This window comes from Rhinolophus ferrumequinum, chromosome 7 (assembly GCF_004115265.2).
Source record: "Rhinolophus ferrumequinum isolate MPI-CBG mRhiFer1 chromosome 7, mRhiFer1_v1.p, whole genome shotgun sequence".
NCBI lineage: Eukaryota > Metazoa > Chordata > Mammalia > Chiroptera > Rhinolophidae > Rhinolophus > Rhinolophus ferrumequinum.
This window is the reverse complement of record NC_046290.1, coordinates 11,210,900-11,233,698: the sequence shown is the minus strand read 5'-3', so window position 1 is coordinate 11,233,698 and position 22,799 is coordinate 11,210,900. Positions and strand designations below refer to the sequence as shown.

Below are 22,799 nucleotides of genomic sequence, written 5' to 3'. Positions count from 1 at the left end.
CTACCGTCCGAGCTGTGGCCGAGGCTGCCTTCCCTTCTGGACCTCGGGGTCCTTTTCCAAAGCTCGTGTGGCACCAGCATCCAGTTCTTGCAGTTGTGCACTGAGGTTCCTGTTTGCTTGCTGGGTGCCCCATGAGACAGCTCTCAGCTCCTGGAGGCCCACCACCTGCCGCCTCTCCGCCCCTCGCCCCAGTTCCAAGCCATAGGACCCCCCTTCCTAACCCTCCCTCAACATGGCAGCTCACCTCGTCATGGCCAGCAGGAGAATCTCTTGCTCCAGTTTTCTAAAGTGGAGTCTTATGTAACATAACGTATTCACAGACGTAACATCTCCTCCTTTTTGCCATATTCTGTGGGCCAGAAGGAAGCCACAGGTTCCACCCACACTGGTCAGATTAAATGGGCGTAACTCACTGGGGGTCACCTGACGGTATGTCCTCACAGGTGTGGACATACCCCTTTCTTATTCAGGTAACTCATCCTTCAAGTCTCAACTTAGATATGTACTTTGACAGGAATCCTTTTGGACGTTCTTCAGTGCACCCCATCCCAAAAGCTCGCCCCAAAACTGGGTTAAGTTTCCTCCTCTGTCATCTCACATCATCCTGTTTGGGGCCCCCTTGTAACACTGAACATGCCGTCATTGCTTGTTGACTTCTCTACAGTTCCCCAGTGGAGAACAGAGAGTTCACTGTTCTACGCACTGCACATAGTAGGGACTCACTCAGTGGCACGGGATATCACAGGTTGAGTCACTCAAGGAAGACTTTCTAAAGAAGATGACTCAGGTGTAGCTTTTGGCAGTATAATGTAGTCTGCTCTGATTTTTTTTTTTTTTTAATCAGATATTGCGTTCTCTCTAAACCAGTAAGCTCCTCCTGTCTCACTGTTTTACACAGCAGAGGAGCATCCAAGGTCGTTTTGATTCACCCAGCGCTTAACAGTCTCTTCTGAGCTCTGAGAAACCAGTCCAACTTCACTTACATTATGGAAACCAGGCCCAAGCCAGGCTGGTACCGGGCGTAGCACAGAGGATACAGAGACACGAAGACATGAGCTTTGTCCTCAGTTTAGTGTGTCTTTGGGAGATAAGACATCCACGTACAACGGACGAATCGTCCAGTGTCATCTCTTTAAGGAATAAGGACACAGTTTCCCCAGGAGAGAGCTGGTCAGGGATCTATTCAAGAAGAGGAAATCTTTCAGGAAGAGTTAAACTGTAATTGGTAAACAGTTGGAAGTAGAAGTAGGGTGGGAGCTAATCAGTTCACAGAAACACTGGGAAGTAAATGTAAACATCAGAGTATTTGAATTATGTCTGCTAAATAACTCTGACCTTAACCGACCAACGTTCGCCTTAGTTATCCACTAGCGTGTGTTTTAGTCTGTATTGCCGCCAGAAGGTCTTTGCATTTAAGGCGTGAAGCTCTGATGAACATCTGGACCTTCCAGCACATAAAACATGGCACCAGGTCTTTTTAAACATGGCACCAGGTCTGAATTAGCTGGCTTAAATAATATTTAGTCCTTGGAAGGCAAGAATTCCTATCTGCTGAGGAAGCACTTCTGGAGAAGGTAGGAGGCCTGTCCAAGCCTCCATGGAACAGCCTGTGCAGGAGATTCTGGTCCATTTCCCCACTGAGGAGTTCAGGGTGACCCGGACGAGCAGCTGCTCCATCCTCTGTCTTCCTGGGTTTGCTTTTTCCTTCTGCCTTCTGATTCTGGCACGTTTCATTTTTCTGATCACCTGGACTCCGTTGCCAGACCTTTACCCTCTGTTCTATGGAAATAAAGTCTGCAAGAGGTATTTTTTATAAAGACATCTTTCTAGAATAATCCGTAGGCTCTTGAGCTATCTAAGGATGGAAAAAAGGCACATGAAATTGGACCTGTGAGCTCATATTAATAGTTCGTGTTGAGTCAAGTTCAGAGCAGCCCCTGAAGGGCACCGCTCTTCCCTAAGCCGAAGACAGCACCTCTGTTCACAGCAGCTGCGTCACGCTGACTCAATCTTGGCCCATGTCCTGGGAACATGGGGACGTGACAATGGCTCATCCCTGGACTGGGAGAACTGGCATCACTTTTCCGTGTGTCGTTGCATAAATTCAGAGTAGATGCCCGTAATGAAGCTGAGCCGGGTCTCTGAAAGCATTTCCAGTCTCTGAAAGCATTTCACTTCAGCCCTTCAGGTTAGTGCAGGAGAATCTGCATAAAGATGTGGAAGTAAATTTAATAGGCAGAGCAGAGAGCTATCTTTTTAATGGGCGTAAAAGTAAAGCAGGTATTTCTCTGAGTCTAATTCCTACAAAACGTTCTATAGTCTTCTGAGAAGGTGTAAGATGCTGTTGCTTCCTAAAGGTCTCCCTTTTATTCACGTAATAAATGTATCGCCCCTTAGAATCGACACTTTGTTTCATGTCACCACCAGGCTTCCCCGAGATTTGATTTCATTACTTTTTCTTTTAAACACTCACCAGAGCAAAATAATCTCAAAGAGAAGTTTGAATGCTTCTTTAAAGTCCAGTCTTGATGAAAACTGCTTCTAATCCATGGTTTTGATAACCAGATTCATATTTCTGCAAACTCTTTATCAGACAAACAAGCTTTATACTTACAGTGTCTTTTACATTACATTTTTCTCTTTTTGTGTGTGTGCTGAAGACAGTGTCTCATGTATCAACAGAGCACGTTAATTGCAATTAGAAGAAGAGGATTGTATGAAAAACTTATAGGAGAATTATTTGTGCTCGAGTTTTACAAATGCCTGGGCACCGAGAGCGGGAATAGGTAAGGCTATGAGTCAGATGTGGTAGGATTTTTGATTTGCTTTTTTTGCCCAAATGTCAAGAGGATAGACTCCGGGAAAATGTGACATCAAGAGAACATAATGCATCGTTATAGGCCAGAGCGACTCACGGGAGCATAAATTAAAACATCGTGGGTGACAGAGGGTGTCATTTAGGCCTCCCCCCAACCAAAATGCCCTCATGCTGACCGTTAATAGAAAAGCATAAAAATATTTGGCACTGGTATTTTTAGGAAATAATTCAAAGCTTCTTAATGCGTGTATTAAATCTTACATTGCATGATTAAAAGCTAGCTTGATTGAGGGAGGGTCAAAATTATTTTTTCAACAAGATTTTTTCATAAATTAGGAATTCTGATATGAAGTGCCACTTGGCAGACACCCTTATCTTATTTGACAAGCAGGGGATGAAGGAGCCTGTTCCCAGAAACAGGCCAGCCAACAGCTATAATCTATTTAGTCCCAATTGTAGTATTCTTGTGATGGCTGAACTGAGATACAGCTTAAGTGATTCAAGTCTAATTTCAAACTCAGTTTTCAGGATTACATTCTTAATGTCAGTTATTTTATGCGCATGAAAATTTTTGAAGCCAAGATGCTTTGATCATGATCACTTAATAGACTTAAAGAGAGTGTTTTTTATGTCATAACAAAGTAATATTTTGTACATTTTTAAAGTTTGTTTCCCTCCCTTCCCTTTCTTTCTCCCTTCATTCTTCTTTTTTTCTTTAATGTGGTGAGTATCTCTGTCTCTTGTTACATACACTTTAGGACTGGGGCTAGTCCGTGAACCATTTGTCCTGGCCTGTGATGAAATATGTATTCGTGAACTTTGATAGCAATACCACAGTCCTTTTATACCCACTGAATCGAATAATAACCCCAAAATAGGACTTTTATTTTATAAACCTTTTTTTTTCCTGCTAGTAATATATTTTTATTAGATATCTTAGTCTACGACAGATGGAAAGTTTTTTTAAAAAATGGTAGGCAATAAAAGCAAAATAAACCAAGTAGAACTACATCAAACTAAACAGCTTCTGCGCCGCAAAGGAAACTAACAAAATGAAAAGGCAACCTACTGAATGGGAGAAAATATTTACAAATAACATATCTCATAAAGGGTTAATAGCCAAAGTTAATCTCAAGGACTCATACAACTCAATAGCAAAAATACAATCTCATTAAAAATAGGCAGAAGATCTGAATAGACGGTTTTCCAAAGAAGACATAACATGGAAAGATGCTGAGCATCACTACGTATCATCAGGGAAATGCAAAAAAAAATCCCAATAAGGTAACCACCTCACACCAGTCAGAATGGCTATTACCAAAAAGACAAGAAATAACATGTTGGCAAGGATGTGGAGAAAAGGGAAAGCTCGTGCACTGCTGGTGGGAAGGTATATTGGTGCAGCCGCTATGGAAAACAATGTGGAGGTTCCTCAAAAAAATTAAAAACAGAACTACTATCTGATCCAGCAATTCTACTTCTGGCTATTTATCTGAAAAAAGAAAAAAAAAAAAAGAAGAAGAAACCACTAACTCGAAAAGACAGCTGCACTCGTGTGTTCACTGCAGCATAGTTTACGATAGCCAAGATAGGGAAACGACCTCTGTCCATCGCTGGATGTATGGATAAAGAAATTGTGATACACATACACTCACACACACTCGCACACACTGGAATATTGTTCAGCCATAAGAAAGAATGAAATCTTGCCATTTATCACAATGTGGATGGACCTTGAAGGCATTATGCTAAGTGAAATAAGAGAAGGACAAATACTGAGTGATTTCTTACGTGGAATATAAACCAAAGTGGGGAAAATCCCAAGCTCATAGATAAAGAGAGCAGATTGGTGGTTGCCAGAGGCAGGGGGTGGGGGATGGGCGAAATAGGTGAAAGTATTCAAAAGGTACAAACTTCTAGTATAAATAAGTCACAGGGATGGTATGTACAGCATGGCAACTATAGTTAACAATACTGTATTGCATATTTGAAAGCTGCTAAGAGAGTAGATCTTAAAAAGTTCCCATCACAAGAAAAAAAATTGTATCTATGGTGACAGATGTTAAGTAGACTTATTGTGGTGATCATTTTGCAATAAATACTGCGGCTCAGGGCAGACCACCCCAAAATATGCCACAGTAGCATATTATTTTGAATTAAAGTGTCTTGAGAAATAGCTGGTACTAAAAGAGACACTCTGACCCCCGTCTTTCCCCGCCTGAAAGCAGGAAATGAATCTCCCCTGTGAAAGTGTCCTCCCTATACTGGGGGACAGAAAGCAGTCTGATCGTGAGAGACGGGGAGTCAAAGCTGACAAAGCTGCGTTCACAAACTTTGTTACTTCATTAGTTTGCTGCTCCAAACACTAACCCCTTTGTTTTGTCTAATCTTCACGAATACTTGTTAACTGTGTCTAACACTGGTATATAAGCAGCCTGCTTTGGTCACTTCAGGGGCCCCATTTCGGTGAGACCTCCATATGTTTGTAATTAAATTTGTTTTCTTTTCCTCCTGTTAATCTGTCTTGTATCAATTTCATTTTTAGACCAGCCAAAAGAACTAAGAAGGGTATAGGCAAATTTTCCCTTCTCGACAATACAAATATCAAATCACTGTGTACAACTGAAACTAATACAATGTTATATGTTATGTATACCGCAGTGAAAAAAAAAGTAAATTCAACAGCCCTTCCCCGCAGGGAGGTGGAGAAGTATGGCATGGCTGTGTGTGTTTTGAGCAAACGAGAGAGAAAAATGCCTTCTCCCCAAAGATACCTCTGACTCAGAGAGGCCTGCCTTCTGCCAGCCATTTTCTTTGGTTTTGTTTGACGTGTCACTCCCTCCTGGGCAGGTCTTCCTTCGAGAATCCTTGGAGCAGAAACTGGAGAAGCGGCGGGAGGAGGAAGTTACGCGGGCGGCCATGGTGATCAGGGCCCACGTCTTAGGTTACTTGGCACGGTAAGGATCCTAGGCGGGGAAAAGCCATTGAGCTCTGCGAGGCCTTCCCTAGTGTGAAGCATCATCTGGGGGCAGCCCCGTGGTGGCTTTTTCTTAAAATAGACCTGGATGGAGGGTTAGGACGAGGCTAAGGAGAGTCCCAGGTCAGTGCTCTAACGAGCGATGCCAGGTGCCTCGTTATCTTGCCTGGGCAGAAAGAAGGAAAGGGGGCGCCTGACGTCTCAAATAGAACAGTAGTGTTAGGGGACTGTGCTGAGATATTTAAGTTGTGTACCTAGTTCATCTTCGTCCCATACTAAAGCCAGAGGCAGGCTGGGCTATGGACGTTGGTATTTTGTCTGTTGACATTGGGGTTATTTCATTGGGGCCACAGAAGCCCCCCTCTCCAGTGTTTGTCGAATGACGCAGCTTCTCTTCCTGTACATTTGGGTTCTGCCCATCTCTGCGGACCAGCATGCCACGTGAAACCCCACACCGTTACATTTTCTGCAGTACAAAGCTGTCCTGCTGTAACGAGATCTCCCCACCCCCCCCAGAAGAATAGGAAAATATATCAAATCTCTTTTGGTCCTGTTTACAACCCAGCTTCCTGCCAAAACATTTCCAAGTTAGCATTAGGGGTTAGGTATTTGTTTAGCCAAGATATGATAGGGTTCTTGCTTTAGTTTTGTTTGTTATTATTCTTTTGTTTTTCTTCTGTTTTTTGCCCAAAGGGGCCTCCTTTCGCTCCCCTCTCTATAAAGAGAGTCTTCCAAAGCTAGGTCCTGTTCTTTTGTCTTGCAACATTAACATAAACTCATTTGAAGAGCTCGAAGCCTCATTACCTCCACAGTTACTCTGTTGTGCTATGTTTTTGTTTTCATTTTCAGAAAGCAATACAGGAAGGTCCTTTATTGTGTGGTGATAATACAGAAGAATTACAGAGCATTCCTTCTGAGGAGGAGATTTCTGCACATGAAAAAAGCAGCCATAGTTTTCCAGAAGCAACTCAGAGGTCAGATTGCTCGGAAAGTGTACAGACAGCTGCTGGTGGAAAAACGGGAGGAGGAAGAAAAGAGGAGACGGGAGGAAGAAGAGAAGAGGAGACGGGAGGAAGAGGAAAGGTACAGCACCTCTCTCGAATGAAACAGAAGGACACTTTTTGAATTTTAGGCTAAGTATCCATCCTTACAGCAAGAATTCCCAGGGGTTGCTGCTAAGCCTACTGGTGGCTGAAATATAAAATTCCTTGGCAGCACCGAAGACCCAGTTCTGTGTGTATTTTTATTTTGTGCACAAAGTAGGTATATTCCCAAGAGAAGAGACCCCATCCTTCATGCTTTTGAAGTTGTCTTTAGCAAAGCTTTTTTTTTTTTTAAAAGTTAGCTCTCACTAAAAACTGGTTCTAGGATTTTTTTTTTCCATTGCATTTATTTTCATGGTCTTTTTTCTTTACCGTTTTTAGAGAAAGAGAGAGGGCACGAAGAGAAGCTGAGCTCCGCGCCCAACAGGTGAAAAATGCTGTCACTGTGGCATCTCGTTTGTCCGTTTCCTTCCCACTTCAAGCACTTTGACTCAGGAGGCAAAATTAAAATAAAGTAGAAAGATGCAGGAAGAAGAACATGAGAGGAGATATTTATGATGCATTTTTCTTTCTAACCCATTAAAATTGGGTGAAAAGGAGTGTCTTTAAGATTTTAGAGTGAATCGTGACAACCTAATTTCTCTACACCAATATAATGACTGGATTAGTTGGCTCGGGCTGCCATAACAAATTAACACAGCCTGGGTGGATAAAACAACAGAAACTGATATTCTCACAATTCCAGAGGCTAGAAGTCCATGATCACGTTGTCGGTCGGTTTGGTTTCTTCTGCAGCCTCCCTCCTTGGCTTGCAGGTGGCCACCTTCTTGCCGTGTCCTCACGTGGTCTTGTATCTGTGCACATACATCTCTGGTGTATATATATGTGTCCCAATCTGCTCTTCTTAGAAGGACCAGTCAGATTGGATTAGGGCCCCACCTCACAGCCTCACTGTAACTTAATCACCGCTTTAACGACTCTCCAAATACAGACACATTCTGAGGCACTGAGGGTTAGTTAAAGCTGCAACATGTCAGTCTGGGGGAAACACAATTGAGCCCCACACAACCACATCACGTGGTTTTTCCCTGCAAAGGAGGAGCGATGTTTGTGCCCGCCCTTGGTTGGTAGTGACAACTTCTAATGTCTTCCTTCCTCTTCCGTCCAGGAGGAAGCAGCACGGAAGCAGCAGGAACTGGAAGCCTTGCAGAAGAGGCAGAGGGAAGCCGAACTGAACCGGGAACTGGAGAAGCAGAAGGAAAACAAACAGGTAGAAGAGATCCTCCGTCTGGAAAAGGAAATCGAGGACCTGCAGCGCATGAAGGAGCGGCAGGAGCTCTCCTTGACCGAGGCTTCCCTGCAAAAGCTGCAGCAGCTGCGGGACGAGGAGCTCAAGAGGCTGGAGGACGAAGCGTGCCGCGCCGCCCACGAGTTCCTGGAGTCGCTCAACTTCGACGAGATCGACGAGTGCGTGCGCAACATCGAGCGCTCGCTGTCGGTGGGGAGCGAGTTTTCGGGGGAGCTGGGTGACCTGGCGGAGACCGCGTGCGGGGAGAAGCCCAGCTTCAACTTCAGCCAGCCCTACCCGGAGGAGGAGGTCGACGAGGGATTTGAGGCGGACGACGACGCCTTCAAGGATTCGCCCAACCCAAGCGAGCACGGCCACTCGGACCAGCGGACGAGTGGCATCCGGACGAGTGACGAGTCCTCGGAGGAGGACCCCTACATGAACGACACCGTGGTGCCCACCAGCCCCAGCGCCGACAGCACCGTGCTGCTGGCCCCGTCCGAGCAGGGCTCCTCCGGCGGGGACGCCACCTACTGCATGCCCCAGAACGCCGGGGGCCTGCCCTCCCCGGAGGGCGACTACGACTACGGCCAGGACGACTATGAGGATGGCGCCATCACCTCGGGCAGCAGCGTGACCTTCTCCAACTCCTACAGTAGCCAGTGGTCCCCAGACTACCGCTGCTCCGTGGGCACCTACAACAGCTCCGGGGCGTACCGGTTTAGCTCTGAAGGGGCGCAGTCCTCGGTGAGTAGCCCCCCCCCCGCCCCCCCGCCCACGCGGAGGTGGGCGTTGCTGCTCGCGGTCCGCACCCCTGTGGCGCCATCACTTGGATGAAGGCTCCTGCACACACCACATCGAGATTCCAAAAGTCAGGCTCTTAAAGATGACCTCAAACCCCTGGCTCTTCCCAAAAGCAATCAAAAGCAATCTCCTTAAAGAAACGGAACCTCAGTGTGTCTGTTGCAGGTTAAACACAAAGCCCAGAACTGCCATTTTGCCTGAAGCCTAAGAAAACTGGCGTTTTCAATGGAGACTTGGGCTCTGTCTGTTCGGGCTTTCCAGCCCGTTGGGAAATGAGACCCCGCCCGAACTGGAACTAGATAGACCTGCCAAGGGCGTTTTGGAGAACTTTCCTTACAGTAGCTTCAGAGTCCACACCGCAGGATGTTCTGTCTTGTCCGGGTTGGAAGGGCTTCACCCACTTTTGCCAGCTTCTGGATTTATCTATTGTTTACATTTATTTTTTTCCCTGTTGGCCCTGCGTTAAATACTGCCTTGACTTTCTAAGATTTGAAGATATTTTTAGCTTAGTAATTTAAAGGGAATTAACTTGCATAGTTTGAGTAAAAGTGCACCTTGAAGCAGCAGCGTTGTTTTTAGAATAGACATCCTTTGGGTTCAAGTATGTCTGGTGTTTTTGTGTATCTGCACAATGCACCATTTCCCCTTAAAAGCTGGTGCTCTGTAATTCTAAATTTTTTTGCAACCACTCCATTGTAATGAATGGGCGTGTTGCTTTGTCGGTTTTTATTTTTTCAGTGTCAATCGATGCGTGTTCCTTGCTTGTTCTCTGATTTTCTTGCTCACCATTGGCTGTCTCCTTCTTGTCCAGTTTGAAGACAGCGAAGAGGATTTTGACTCGAGGTTTGACACGGACGATGAACTTTGCTACCGGCGGGACTCTGTGTACAGCTGTGTCACCCTGCCTTACTTCCACAGTTTTCTATACATGAAAGGTATGACCTGCGACTGCCCTGTCCCCTGGGTTGGGGGTAGAGCAATAGAAAACTGAGATTTCATTTTCACTGAGGCCGATTGAGGGGCTTGGGAACATTACCCTACCGTGTGTTAGGTTCTCTAGATGCATGGAGGGTGCCATGGTGGTATGACATAGGTGACACGGTCATACCTGCAAGAACGTTGCCTTGACCCAGTTGGTGCAGTGTTAGGACAAAGAGTTTACAACCAGTGTCACCATTTTACAGTCCCTCTCTCCTCTCTGTTGCCTTCCACCCCGCCTACATCTTTTTCCTCTCTCACATTCACTTTTCCTCTCTCTGTCTTTCTCTCTCTCTCTCACACACACACACACACATACAACACAGGTGTGCTGCTCCTGGCGTCGGTGCAGTCTGTTATAATGGTCACCTGTACTTTCCCCTCCCGTGGGAGTGTTAGAGAACCTAGGACGTTGTGTATGTGGGGGAAGGTAAAGATCTGAGAGAGGGCCACACCTTGCTTAGACAGCTTAGGACGCCTCCTGTGATGATGAGAATCACAGCTGTACATCTTGCTTGCTGTTAAACTTTGAATGTACTGTATTGGGCATTCATCTTTGGGGACCTTGGCGCATACTTCTTTTGGAAAGTACTTACTTAGGACTTTGTACCGCATGCTTTATTCCTGTTCTTGATCACCTTTGACTTCTGAATCAGTGAGGGGTCATGCGAAACTATAATCATCAATTTTTTTGTAGGAGTTTTGACTTCCCTGTACTCTCACTCATATTTATAATCTATGGCATTGATTTATTACATAATTGTCTGATTAAAACAAGTAAGATTAGGAATAACACCTTAAGAAAATACATACTTTACATAAGATTAGTAAAGATACATTCAAAGCATTAAATTTCAAGATTAAAGTTTTAAAAGCTCAAGAAGGTAAGCAAATGAATTTTTGGCAAGCTCATCTCTTAAAAAGAGTTATTGTATAAATGCATCATGTAATCTTTAATAAAGTCTTAAAGTTGTGGAAAAAATTTCAGAGAAACCAATGAATGATGAAGAAAATCCAACCTCCAGATTATATTTGATGAGCATAAATGGGTTTTCACCAGCCTCATAGCCCACTAACGGTGTCTGTAGTTAGGGAATTAATAGCAGTAATCAAATTCTCTAAAAGATGAAATATCGAGAGAGCACCCAGAATTGGAGAGGGAAGGCTGGGAGCGAGTCCCATGAATAACATACGAGCACCAGAGTGAATGAACGGGTGGTGATGGCTGTGGTATACTCTGTGTCTCAGAAACAACTGGGAATGACCTTTATTGTTTAAAGACGATACGAGAGAATAATTTTGTATTACAGTTTCCTCTGGGCTGTTTGGGAAACCCAGATTAAAGTCACAAATCAAAAAGGAAAAAAAAATTTCTGCTAGTCCTTGACGTGTTTGCTGCTTGTTAGGAAACCAGCTCTGGAGCTTGGTGTGATGACAGACTTCTCGGCTAGATGAGCAGGCAGAGCTTTAGACACAAGAAAGGGCGATCAGTTTGTATAGTTCAGAGAAGCAAGGGCACTTTGCACACCACAAACAAATCAATGTAGTCATTGCTTTACTTGTTCCATGGTGAAGTTTAGATCTGTAGTCACTGAAGAAGTTAATCTGAGAAGGTCTTTTAAAATTTATTTCTAATCGGAAAAGAAAAAAAGTATTTTCTTTATACTTACTTTCAATATCCTTGTTTAAATGTCCCTTATTTTTATTCCTGGCTGATCAAAAAAATAACTTGTGGACATTTTATAATAAATTATTGAAGTAAATTTTGTTCTTTAGTGGATACATTAAAACAGATTTTTGAATGATGGTGGTAAGATGTCACTCTTGATTGTCCTTAAGGAATCTAGATAAAATTATCCTGCTAGAAGAGTATTAGAAATATATTTTATCTTGTAAAAGATAACATTTGAGTATCCTTGTCTCCTTGTTTAAGTTCTCTCAACTGAAAAAAAAAGTTTCCCACTAAAATGAATTACAGTTAACTTCTCATTTTTGTTAGGTTTAATCACCATTCAGTTCGGAGTCTTACTTTTTTTCATATTCTAAATCGTATACCTTATACGTATAAACCATTTTCAGATGATGCTTTTCTTTGAAAAGATGCAAAGAAAGTCGTATTTTATTTTCCTGTGTAAGTTAGTTTATTGTTAAACTGCAGAATCGCTGATAAGTCATGTTCCCCACATTGACCAAAGAAGGAATGTGTAAACTTTGACACCATTTTAAAGTAGTTTCCTCTGGGGTGTTGGAAAATGCACATACAGAAATGGCCCTTGAGTCACCGTGAGGTTAGTGTCCGTTCATTGCTTGTCCTTTCTGTTAACTCCTCACCAAGATTTCTCAGCTAAGTGAGCAGGTGCTGCTCTGGATATAAAGGACCGAGTTCTCCTATAATCCAGCCACGCTAGTGTAATGCCCGTCCAGCACCGCCCTTTCGTTCCCCCCCCCCCCCCGCGACACACACACACACACACACACACAGACCAGCAGTGCCATCTTCCTTCACTGAGGAATGTCTGAGGGCGGGTCACTGGGGGCAAAGTTAAGGATACGCTGAACCTTAAGACCCTCTACTGATGTTGTCATCTAGTTTGATTGACTTTTCTTAAACCCCTTCCTGCCCAATCTTGGAACAGGTGGCCTGATGAACTCCTGGAAACGCCGCTGGTGTGTCCTCAAGGACGAAACCTTCCTGTGGTTCCGCTCCAAGCAGGAGGCTCTGAAGCAAGGCTGGCTTCACAAGAAAGGCGGCGGCTCCTCCACGCTGTCCAGGAGAAACTGGAAGAAGCGCTGGTTCGTCCTCCGTCAGTCCAAGCTGATGTACTTTGAGAACGACAGCGAGGAGAAGCTCAAGGGCACCGTGGAAGTCCGGACGGCAAAGTACGTGGATGAACCCTGGATGTGGCCCAGGGCGCCGGTGTTCTGGGCGGCTTGATGCCTGCAAAGCTCGCTGCTGCGAGGTCTTTGAAGCAGGAGACTGTGGTGGGTGCCGAGTGAGTGCCAGTCCTTCACTTCAGTGGACTGAATCACAGTGGTACCTCGGTTTTCCAATGTCGCCGTTGATGAACATTTCGGTTTACGGACGCCGTAAATTTTATGGATCTGTGGTATCATTAGATAGTAAAATTCATGCTAGATTTGCAGTTTTAGGGGTTGATTTTAAAGGTCTGGAACGGATTAATCCATTTTGCAGTACTTCCTATGGGGAAACCGTGCCTCGGTTTTTGAACGTTTCAGAACTCGAACGGTGTTCCGGAACAGATTATGTTAGAAAACCAAGGTACCACTGTATTAGGAAACTGGGGAAACAACCTCGTCTCTGAGCAGTTCACCTTCTATGGTTCTGTTCAAACAGTTGGCTCTCGTTTGTAAGATGCCAATTGGACCTGCGACTAGGGAACGCGGAGGGTTGTGTGCAGAAATCATGGTGTGAGTGCTGGGTGATTAGTGGAGAATCTTTTTATCATCTCTGTCAGCATATCACTTTCAATTCTTCCACAGAATGCTACATTGGGAGCAGACGGCCAGACTGGAGGTGTTTGGTTTTTCTGCTTGTCTTTAATTGAAACATAATTGACATGTCACATTATATTAATTTCAGGTATACCACATAAAGATTTGGTAATTGTATGTATTGCAAAATGATCATCACAGTTACAAACTTTTTTCTTTTAATGAGAACTTTTAAGATCTATCTACTCTCTTAGCAACTTTCAAATATGCAATGCAATATTATTAACTCTAGTCACTGTGCTGTACGTTACATCCCTGTGACTTACTTATTTTATAATAATTTTTGCGCCTCTTGACCACTTTCGACCTTTTTTTTTTTTTTTGGGTACTTTCTGATCATCCTTCACCCATGAGGTATGAATCATTTGAAATGAATAATTTGTGCTCTCCCTGGGTTGGGTATATAGCCATTTTCGTTCCCATCAATGAGAGGAACAGAACTAGTCTTTGAACCCAAAATGACCCCTTTTTGTGCCACCCTCTTTTAGAAACAAACCATTTGAGGGCCTGTTATTTTTGTTAAAAATGAGGTAAGGTTTCCAGAAAATTGTTAGAGTTAGGGACAGCTGGGTAACTAGATACTAAGCATAAAACGTATTTTGGCTTAACCTGTTGTCAGACTCCCCTTCAAACTTCAGCAACCACATATACGAAGGGTGCAAAAAAAGTGTATACACATTTTAAGAAAGGAAAAAAACTATTGAAATTGTAATACTCAATATATACTGATGACAAAAGATGAATACGAGTCATGTGTATACATTTTTGGGGGCACCCCTGGTATTTAGAAAACTGGTAAAATAAGGTTTATAATTTAAATCAGTTGGCGATCTCTCTGGTCTCTTTTAATGTCCCTTTCACCTTTTCTTTCCCTTGCTATTTGTTAGTGAAGATGCTGCCTCATTTATCCTGTAGTTTCCAGACCCCCTCATCTCCAGGGAAGCTTTTTACAAAGGAAGTCCCTGGGCCCCACCCATAGAGATTCCCCGCCCCCGCCAGTGTTTTCTGAATGTTCCCCAGGACCCAGAAGCATAGCCACACGTCATAGTCTCACCCCCCGTTGTACATGCAAGGCTGCTGAGTTTGCAGGGGGCAAAGTGGCTGGTCCAGCATGACCTGGTCTGGCCAGTTTGACCTGGGGATTATCGTCCTGTTCCAGAGACGCCCCTGCCATTCGCTTGCCTGATCGATCCCCATTGCTCACCTCTCTCCAGCCACTCAGACGAGGCATCACAGAACACTCGATGAATTCTCGTCTTCTTGGTTTTTTTGTTTGATGTTTTATCTCATCTCAGTGATTCTGGCTATAAGCTTATATAATACTTATATTTCCTAACCAGTTAGACTGCTCAGTTTTGTAGATGTGAAGTGAATGTTTTACTGCGAACAGTTGTACCATGTCAGTTGTCAGAACAAGCTGGCTTTATCCCCAAGACCCTTCTTCATCAAATATAGTACGACCTCTGGGTCGATCTTAACATCTGCTTGTCATACCCGGATGTTGTTAACCTGGCCCACCGATTTGAAACCTCTGGGGTTGTTTAAAGAGTGCTGGGCTATGAGCAAGATGGTATTGAGATCCAAAGACAGGCCCAAATCCTGCTCTTTACCCCTAAGCCCCCCAAGGGAATAATGTACGTTACAGGTGTCAGCCTAGGCCGTAAACCATGATGGGAAGCTGTGATGAACTAGGGAAGAACTCGCACCAGATTAGTCCCTTTGTGGGGGTCCTTCCACTGAAGAGCAGTGAGAGGAGCCACGAGAAGGTGCAGGCTGGATGAGGGCTGCCGCCCTAAGCCTCCTGGGTCCTGGGGTGGGCCGGTGTGAGAAGAGAAGGGCCCCTCCCTGGTGAAGTCAAGGGAACCCCTGGCCATGCCAGCAGCCCCTCTCTCTCTGGAGCAGAGAGAAGCCTGGCTCCCCCTAGAGGACACAATGATCTTCATCATTTGCTTAAAAAAAAAAAAAAAGGCTGAATTAGGTATCTGATTTTTTTCAGTTACAGTTTCCAATGCAAGCATCAGTTTGGTGAAGCTGCTCTTCCCGCCCGTTGTTAATTCTGTGTTCCTGATTTGCATGTGGTGCTTTTGTTCCTTTGCAGAGAGATCATAGATAACACCAGCAAAGAGAACGGGATCGATATCATTATGGCCGATAGGACCTTCCACCTGATCGCCGAGTCCCCAGAAGACGCCAGGTGAGGCGCTGTGCTGTCGCCTTTCTCATAACTGCGTCCTCTCTCCTGCATGGCCTCAGAGTCACCCAGACCACTGTGCACTCCCCTGGCGCGGAGAAGATTGTAATTGGTTTCCAGTTGGGTTTTCTGTTAGAATGGCTGAAGGACTGTGAGTGGTGAGAGATTGATGTACTCTTGTCCCCTGGGGAATCTTTCCCTGGGCAGATGTGTCCACCTACAGCTACAGTGAAGGTTTTCCAGCTTCAAATGCCACCCGGCAGACCCCTTGTCACCCCTGCTCAGGATTTTATTATCACCAACAGCACGTGTAAACTGTAATGACACACAGCTGAAGGCCCCCTTCCGGGAGTTTCTGAGCTTTAAAAGGGGACAGCTTGTGTTTGCTGAATGAAGGAGTGAAAAGGCAGGAGTGTTGGCCACTGGCAGTTGAAACCAGTGAGTGCTCTGACTGTTGGTGGGTGTTTCAGGCCTTGATATGGAAGAGTGTAATAGGGATAGAAGAGAGAGTTACCACTTAGAGAACTTACTGTGTTTGGCCATGTTCTAAAATGCTTCCTGCTGCTTCCGTGCATCTATTGGGGGATGGAGGGAGTGTCTGTCAGCCACTCAGAGCAACGCCAGAGAGACTCTCCCCATTGATTAGGGGGACGTCCTTCAGCTTACGTTTTTACTTTTCACCCCAGAAAGCATTACAATGCTCGAGTGCGTTCTCAGGGCCTTTCGTTACCCCTGTCCTTTGAATATTTCTGAGTCGACACAGCACTATGCTAGCAGCATTAAGGGCAAAGAAAATAATTCTTCCCATGGGAACAACCTAAAACCCTGCTTAGATCCATAAATTAGGACACAAACTGGAAAAACAAGCAAACCTGGAATTACAGCGCCATCATTCTGTCTGGGACTCCTAGAGACCACGTGTGGGTTTTTTGTGGTCCAGGGAATGCCCACAGCTTTTCAGCTGAATTATAGGCCCAGAATCTGGCTGCTGTCCTCCCTGTTTTGTGCCATAATGAACCTGCTAAATATAACATTTGGAATATTTTAGGCAAGGACTTTTTCCCCTGACCAGTGGAATACGGTTTTAAAATTTCCTTTTCAGATTCCAAGTTATTCTTAATTCAGGAGGAAACAAATGTAAATTTCAGGGTGTCACCTGTACAGCAGATTTCATTTCTGTGTGTGTGTGATCGCCTGGGGCCTACATCTTGAATGGATACATTTTCCAGTATTTTATGGGGAAGCTCAAAACTCCCAAACCAAGCAACGATTGAAGTCTTGCCTTTGGGTTAACCAGAACTGGTGAAGCCAGTTCATGTTAGAAGATCCCACTGGTCTCCCCTCAGAGTCTATCTGCGTATTTCAAACTCTTGGTCACATTTTTGGCAGGAATCACAGGAGATAGATTTTAGTACTTTGCTATAAATAACTTACGTGACTTAACCTGTATCGATAGGTATTACTTTTTCACTTAAATGTCTCATTGTGTACCTGCCAAGTACTTTCTCCTCTGCCTAACTTAGTAGGAGTGTGTGTGTGTGTCTTATTAGTCGTCTACAGGAGAAGGATGTCCTGGCGTCTCTCTCACCTTTGGTACCTGTCACATTGTGTAGTTGCTAATAAATGTTGGCTGGCTGGGACAGATGGATGTTCACGGGCATGTTCCTACTAAAAGTTTCTAGTTACATCGTGACGTTTGTTCCATTTGACTTTTCTGGGGTTGACATGTTTTCCTTTATTATCTGATTCTGACGGAAGTGAGAAAACTCTTTCAAAATGAAGACAGAAGAGTTCTCTGGACAAAGTACTTTTCCACTTTCTACTTCAAGCAGCTGTTTTCTATTTCCAGCTTGCCTGTGGTTTTATTCACTTTAGTAGAAATCCAGTTGGGGATGAGTAGGGAAAATAGACATCAAGTGGCCATTCTGAGGTGGTATTCTTACATCATTGGCCTTCTTACCTTGGAATCAAAACTGAAAAGGCACTTGAATGTTCCCTAGGCTGAGAATAATACCTTCGGTATAAGGATCCTTCATGTAGGTAGAACTGAGGATTTCGTTTTCGCTGTCGATTTCTCAAGGAACTCATTTTCATTGTTAGATGTCTGTAGAGGTCTGTAGTGGGACCCGGAGGTCAAGATCTTCCCAGTGACCTCAAATTGCAACAGATGGTAGGTGAAGGTACTTTGGCTATTTATTGTAACTTGGCTCCCCCATACTAGGAAACCCACCTTTAACCCTAAGAGGTAGGCAAGTTAAAAAGCCAAGTTGCTCAGAGGAAGTGTCATTTTCTGTGTGGAGAAGGGACCCACTGTTTTGCACATCCAGAGGTTGGTCATTTGTTGAAAGTTGCTTTCTCCTTCCCACAGCCAGTGGTTCAGCGTGCTGAGTCAGGTCCACGCATCCACAGACCAGGAGATCCGGGAGATGCACGACGAGCAAGCAAACCCGCAAAATGCTGTGGTACGTGAGCGTGGAGGGGGCGTCATCCTGGAAGGCCAGGCAGCCGGGGATTTCTAGACAGTCCTCTTTTTCCTTAAACAAAAGTATAATAAAGAGAAAAACAGGAATATTTCAGTTAAAAGTCATGCAGTAAAATGGAATCAATTATAGAAGATTATAAGGAGTAACACATTCCCATTTTCCCACCTCAAACCCTTAAAAGAACAACAAAAAAAATTCCCATTTTTATGAAATCGTGGAAGCGCCCTACACGTCTCTTCAAAGGACTGAGTGAATTCTCAATTGTATTCTTTCGGTCTTTTCTCAATCCCAGACACATGCACAGATAAAGTTTAAAGTTTAGAAATAAAGTTTATTTCCTCGTCAGAACTTAACATGCAACAAAGTTTCTTGGCAGAAAAAGTAGAAAATTTAATGACAGATCCTGGTGTAAATCAGAACACTTGTATTATTGAAAGAAGTTTGAAAACACTCTTCACTGAAGGCATTTTAAGAAAAAGAAAGGTTAATTTATAATTTTTTTTAATGACGGAACAGTAGCCGTTGCCCTGTGTGTAGGCTGTCTACTCTCAACACAAAGGGGAATCTTTCTTAGAACATTATTTTGCAATGAACACAGACAGGAACCTTTTTGTTTGCTTCTTTAGAGGGTCGCGATCTGGGAACATTACGATAATGTGCACTGCATCCATGGTTCTCTCACTCGCTCTACTTTTTGCTCCATTCCAGGGCACTTTGGATGTGGGGCTGATTGATTCCGTGTGCGCCTCCGACAGCCCTGATAGGTGAGCCCAGATGTGACTGTTAACAAAAGTAGTTAGTTACCTGCATGTGCTCACAGCTCCCTCTGTGTCTGGGCCACTTTCCTCTTCACCGGGCTGTGAAATGGTTCTATCTAGGCTGCGTGTTCCCAGCCGGTCAACCCTAGCTCTCCAGAGTCTTCGTTCTTGGTACCCAGTTTTCCATCATTGGGAAGTCTTTCTTTTTGGAGTGCTGGGGGAGACAGTGGAAACCTAATTTAGACAATTAATGAACACACAGAAGACATTCTTCATTTGGAACAGGACAAACGTGGGATTCATACAGGAGACTACTGTTTCGGAAAATGGTATTCCAGCAAGGGTGTTGTGCCCCTTTCTAAACTTAATAATGAATTCAAAAAAGAATTTGATGGCAATTTATATGTAGAGTATTCATAAATTAAACTGCAGACGTTTTCCTTGGCATGTCTACCTTATCTGTGCCCTTAAGATAGAATGCTGTGGGTTTTGTTTTTTGAAGGCACATCTTCTTCCAAGATGGTCTTAGGACTTCTTGTACCCAGTGACTGACCTTTGTCTTTTCCTCTGTTTTTCTTTGCTGCTTGTGAATTCTGAGTAAGAATCAAATTGGCTCCTGCCTTTAGTAACTGCTTTAGCAAATGACTAGGAATGTATTCAAAGGGACGGCAAGACTAGTATCTACTAGGCAGCTTAGAGTTTAGGAGTCTCCATCACCCACTGGTGGTGATGGGTGTTCTGAACCACAGACCCTTTGTTTCTGGTAGTCACCCTGCACCGTCTTACCCCCGCAGCTCAGGAACCTGGAACACGGGTGTGTTACGTCAGTAATCAAAGCCCAGATGTTTGTTCTGACAGCCGGTCAGGTTCCTACCTCATCTCTGGCTGTCGTCTCCTAAATCCCTACACTCCAGCCCGCTGGGCATGTGATGACCCATGCTTCGAACTTTCCATCCCTGCTCAGGCTTTCCCTCTTCCTCAAGTGCCCACCTTTTCTGGCTTCCCCACGATAGTAACATCTTGCTTTTATTTTTAAGGACCGCCTACCTGTCTTTCCCTGTCTATTGCAGTCTGGTTAATCATCCTTTTCCCTGGAAAACTTAACTGCAATGAACATTAGAAATCTTGCAAGAAATGGTTCACAGTCACTAGCTTAAGTGGTTAGATAGAAGAATTAGTATGAGCAAGGGCCTGTGAGAAACTGAGGGCTTTACCAGACAAAAGAAGACGATGAGGGGAAAAGTAAATTTCCATGATTGTGTTATGGGAAATGGACCCTTGTTAGACTGTGTTGAAAACATGGGCCCAGGTGGCTTTTTGTACCGGGCATAATGAAGTGTATAAGATATTCCACTTACAGCTGTTTACTGACCATCTTTCTATTACTGGTGTCTGACATTTCATTACCGACCCACAGAAATATTATCCAAGGCAGTACCCAGAGGCAGAAAGAAATTGACTTTGGAGAGGCATCCAAACAGAATTTTCCTCCACGGTCACCTTATTTAGCCTTCCCGGAACCGAGTTTCATCTGGAAAGTTTTGCATGAAGAAATGTTTCCCCTTCAGAAATGTGTCGCTCCAAGTTTAAAGGTTAATGATGCATAAAATCCTGCAGAAATGAGCAAGGTTTCCCTTACTGTGAAATACAAATAGCACTGCCGTTTTTATCCCCATGACCCACACTCCCGGACAAATGCATCCGGCTTGGTTCAAACAGAGGTGATGCTGACAGTAGAGCTAAAGAGGCTTTGCTTCCTTCTCGCCCTGTCGCTCAGACCCAATTCATTTGTGATCATCACGGCCAACCGGGTGCTGCACTGTAACGCTGACACGCCGGAGGAGATGCACCACTGGATAACGCTGCTGCAGAGATCCAAAGGGGACACCAGGGTGGAGGGACAGGAATTCATTGTGAGAGGTGACTGCCACCAACGCTTTTCTTTGTTCATGGGATCCTGTTCTCATTTGCATAGATACCTGCAGCATTTCCCTTTTGAGCAGCTTTTCCAAGTAATGTTGACCCTCGAAGCTGCTAAAAATATTAAATAGGAAAGGATTGTCATGGTCATTTCTACCAAATTGGTAGGAATACGACCCATTTATAATAAGCGTTATGCAAATTGTTACCTGGTGTTGGGTGTTTCTTTGCCTCCTTTGCAGTTCACACTTTCGTCTTTCTCTCCAGGGTGGTTGCACAAAGAAGTCCAAAACAGCCCCAAGATGTCTTCCCTGAAACTGAAAAAGCGGTGGTTTGTGCTGACCCACAATTCCTTGGATTACTACAAGAGCTCGGAGAAGAATGCTCTGAAATTGGGCACCCTGGTTCTCAACAGCCTCTGCTCGGTTGTCCCTCCGGACGAGAAGATTTTCAAAGAGACAGGTAACCAGGGCGGTGTGCTCGGGACTAGCTGTGCCTGAAACATGGCGCATCAAACCAGAAGAGTTGTTCTGGGTTTGCTCAGAGCACAGGAATGAGATCCTTGCCTAGATTCCTGCACTTTTTTCCTCAAGAAGCAGCCCTTTTTCTGGTTGATGTATCTTCTGAGGCTGTCTGTGGTTAGCTGTCTGAGCATTAGGATTTAAACCACAGTGAAGTAGTCTGGCTTTATTGAGTTGCAGACAGAGTCTTCTAAGGACAATAAAATGTAAACAGACGAAGATTGTCCTATAGGAAGCTTTATTTGTGTATGCTTGTCTTTCGTCTCCTTTATCACTGCACCATGAGAGCCATAATGCAACCTAAAAGAGAAATTCTGTCAGTGAACGGAACTTAGTAAAATAAAAGGCAGTCATGTAAGCTCAAGTGTTTTTTTGTTTGTTTGTTTTTGTTTTTTTTCTTTTCACTATTATAAAAATGTTTCTAGGTGGTTTATTTTCACTTCTTTCTGTTGCTAGTTTTGATTTTGTGCTTTTTTAATGTAGCTACTCCATTCAAAAAATATTTGTGTGTTTTTAATATTGTCACTCCATTCCAAATTACAGCTTTTTTTGAACACATAGACTGCCTGATTAGTTAAGTGTGTTTCCTTTTTAAGGGAGAGTCTAAGAAAGGAATGGGGGCTCTAGAAGAGGGTAAACGGGGTCTAGCATATGGTGATGAAAGGAGAACTGACTGGGTGGTGAACACACAGTGTGATATATAGGTGAGGTATTACAGAATTGTACACCTGAAGTCTATGTAACTTGACTAACCATTGTCACCCCGATAAACTTTAATTTAAAAAAAAGAAAGGAACAGGAGAAACAGGAAGGGAGAAGGAAAGTCAGAAATCTGTGCGGAAGTTTTCACTCTTGTTACAGAACCTTGAAAGGAGCTTTAGTTTGGTTTTCTTCCAGAGTAAATGTTACAATGTATACATTTAATTCTGGGTTTATTGATTTAAGTTTGTCTTCCTCAACTGGAATCTGTTCGTGTCTTTTGAATGCCTCCCAGAGCAGGGCCGGGCACATGTACGGATTCAGCAAGTACTTATTGAACTAAATAACTGTTAAAGGGGCCGAGGTGCGAATGCCATAGGCTTCCAATGGTGCTGGCTTTCTGGGACTGCAGTGCAAGAACGTCACGTTGGTCACACGTTAACACTGACGTGTGTGCAATGCTGCTGTTGCAGGCTACTGGAACGTCACCGTGTACGGACGGAAGCACTGCTATCGGCTCTACACCAAGCTGCTCAACGAGGCCACCCGGTGGTCCAGCGCCATTCAAAATGTGACTGACACCAAGGCCCCGATCGACACCCCCACCCAGCAGCTGATTCAAGACATTAAGGTGAGGCGGATCCGAGCTCATCAGGGTGGTTCCCGGTAGCTCACAGACTCTCCCGCTCGGAACATCAAGACATCAGCATTAGCCAAGCTCCGTTTTTAGTCTGTAATCAAAACTAACTCTTGGTTCATTTTGTGTTTGCCTCTCCCTGCCTTGAGGAATCTGAATACAAGATTTT

The 22,799-nt window shown here is 44.2% G+C and overlaps 1 protein-coding gene across 1 annotated transcript in view; it reads left to right on the top strand.

The window, feature by feature from the left end:
- The window catches only part of MYO10 (myosin X), a 202,874-nt gene that overhangs the window by 168,445 nt on the left and 11,630 nt on the right, over positions 1–22,799 (top strand). Inside the window, exons 22-33 of the mRNA XM_033110207.1 lie at positions 5,669–5,775; positions 6,645–6,878; positions 7,220–7,265; positions 8,007–8,873; positions 9,742–9,865; positions 12,545–12,788; positions 15,520–15,615; positions 17,981–18,074; positions 18,804–18,859; positions 20,631–20,773; positions 21,041–21,235; positions 22,467–22,624. Of these exons, the coding sequence (XP_032966098.1) occupies positions 5,669–5,775; positions 6,645–6,878; positions 7,220–7,265; positions 8,007–8,873; positions 9,742–9,865; positions 12,545–12,788; positions 15,520–15,615; positions 17,981–18,074; positions 18,804–18,859; positions 20,631–20,773; positions 21,041–21,235; positions 22,467–22,624 (2,364 nt within the window). The remainder of the gene's footprint in view (positions 1–5,668; positions 5,776–6,644; positions 6,879–7,219; positions 7,266–8,006; positions 8,874–9,741; positions 9,866–12,544; positions 12,789–15,519; positions 15,616–17,980; positions 18,075–18,803; positions 18,860–20,630; positions 20,774–21,040; positions 21,236–22,466; positions 22,625–22,799) is intronic.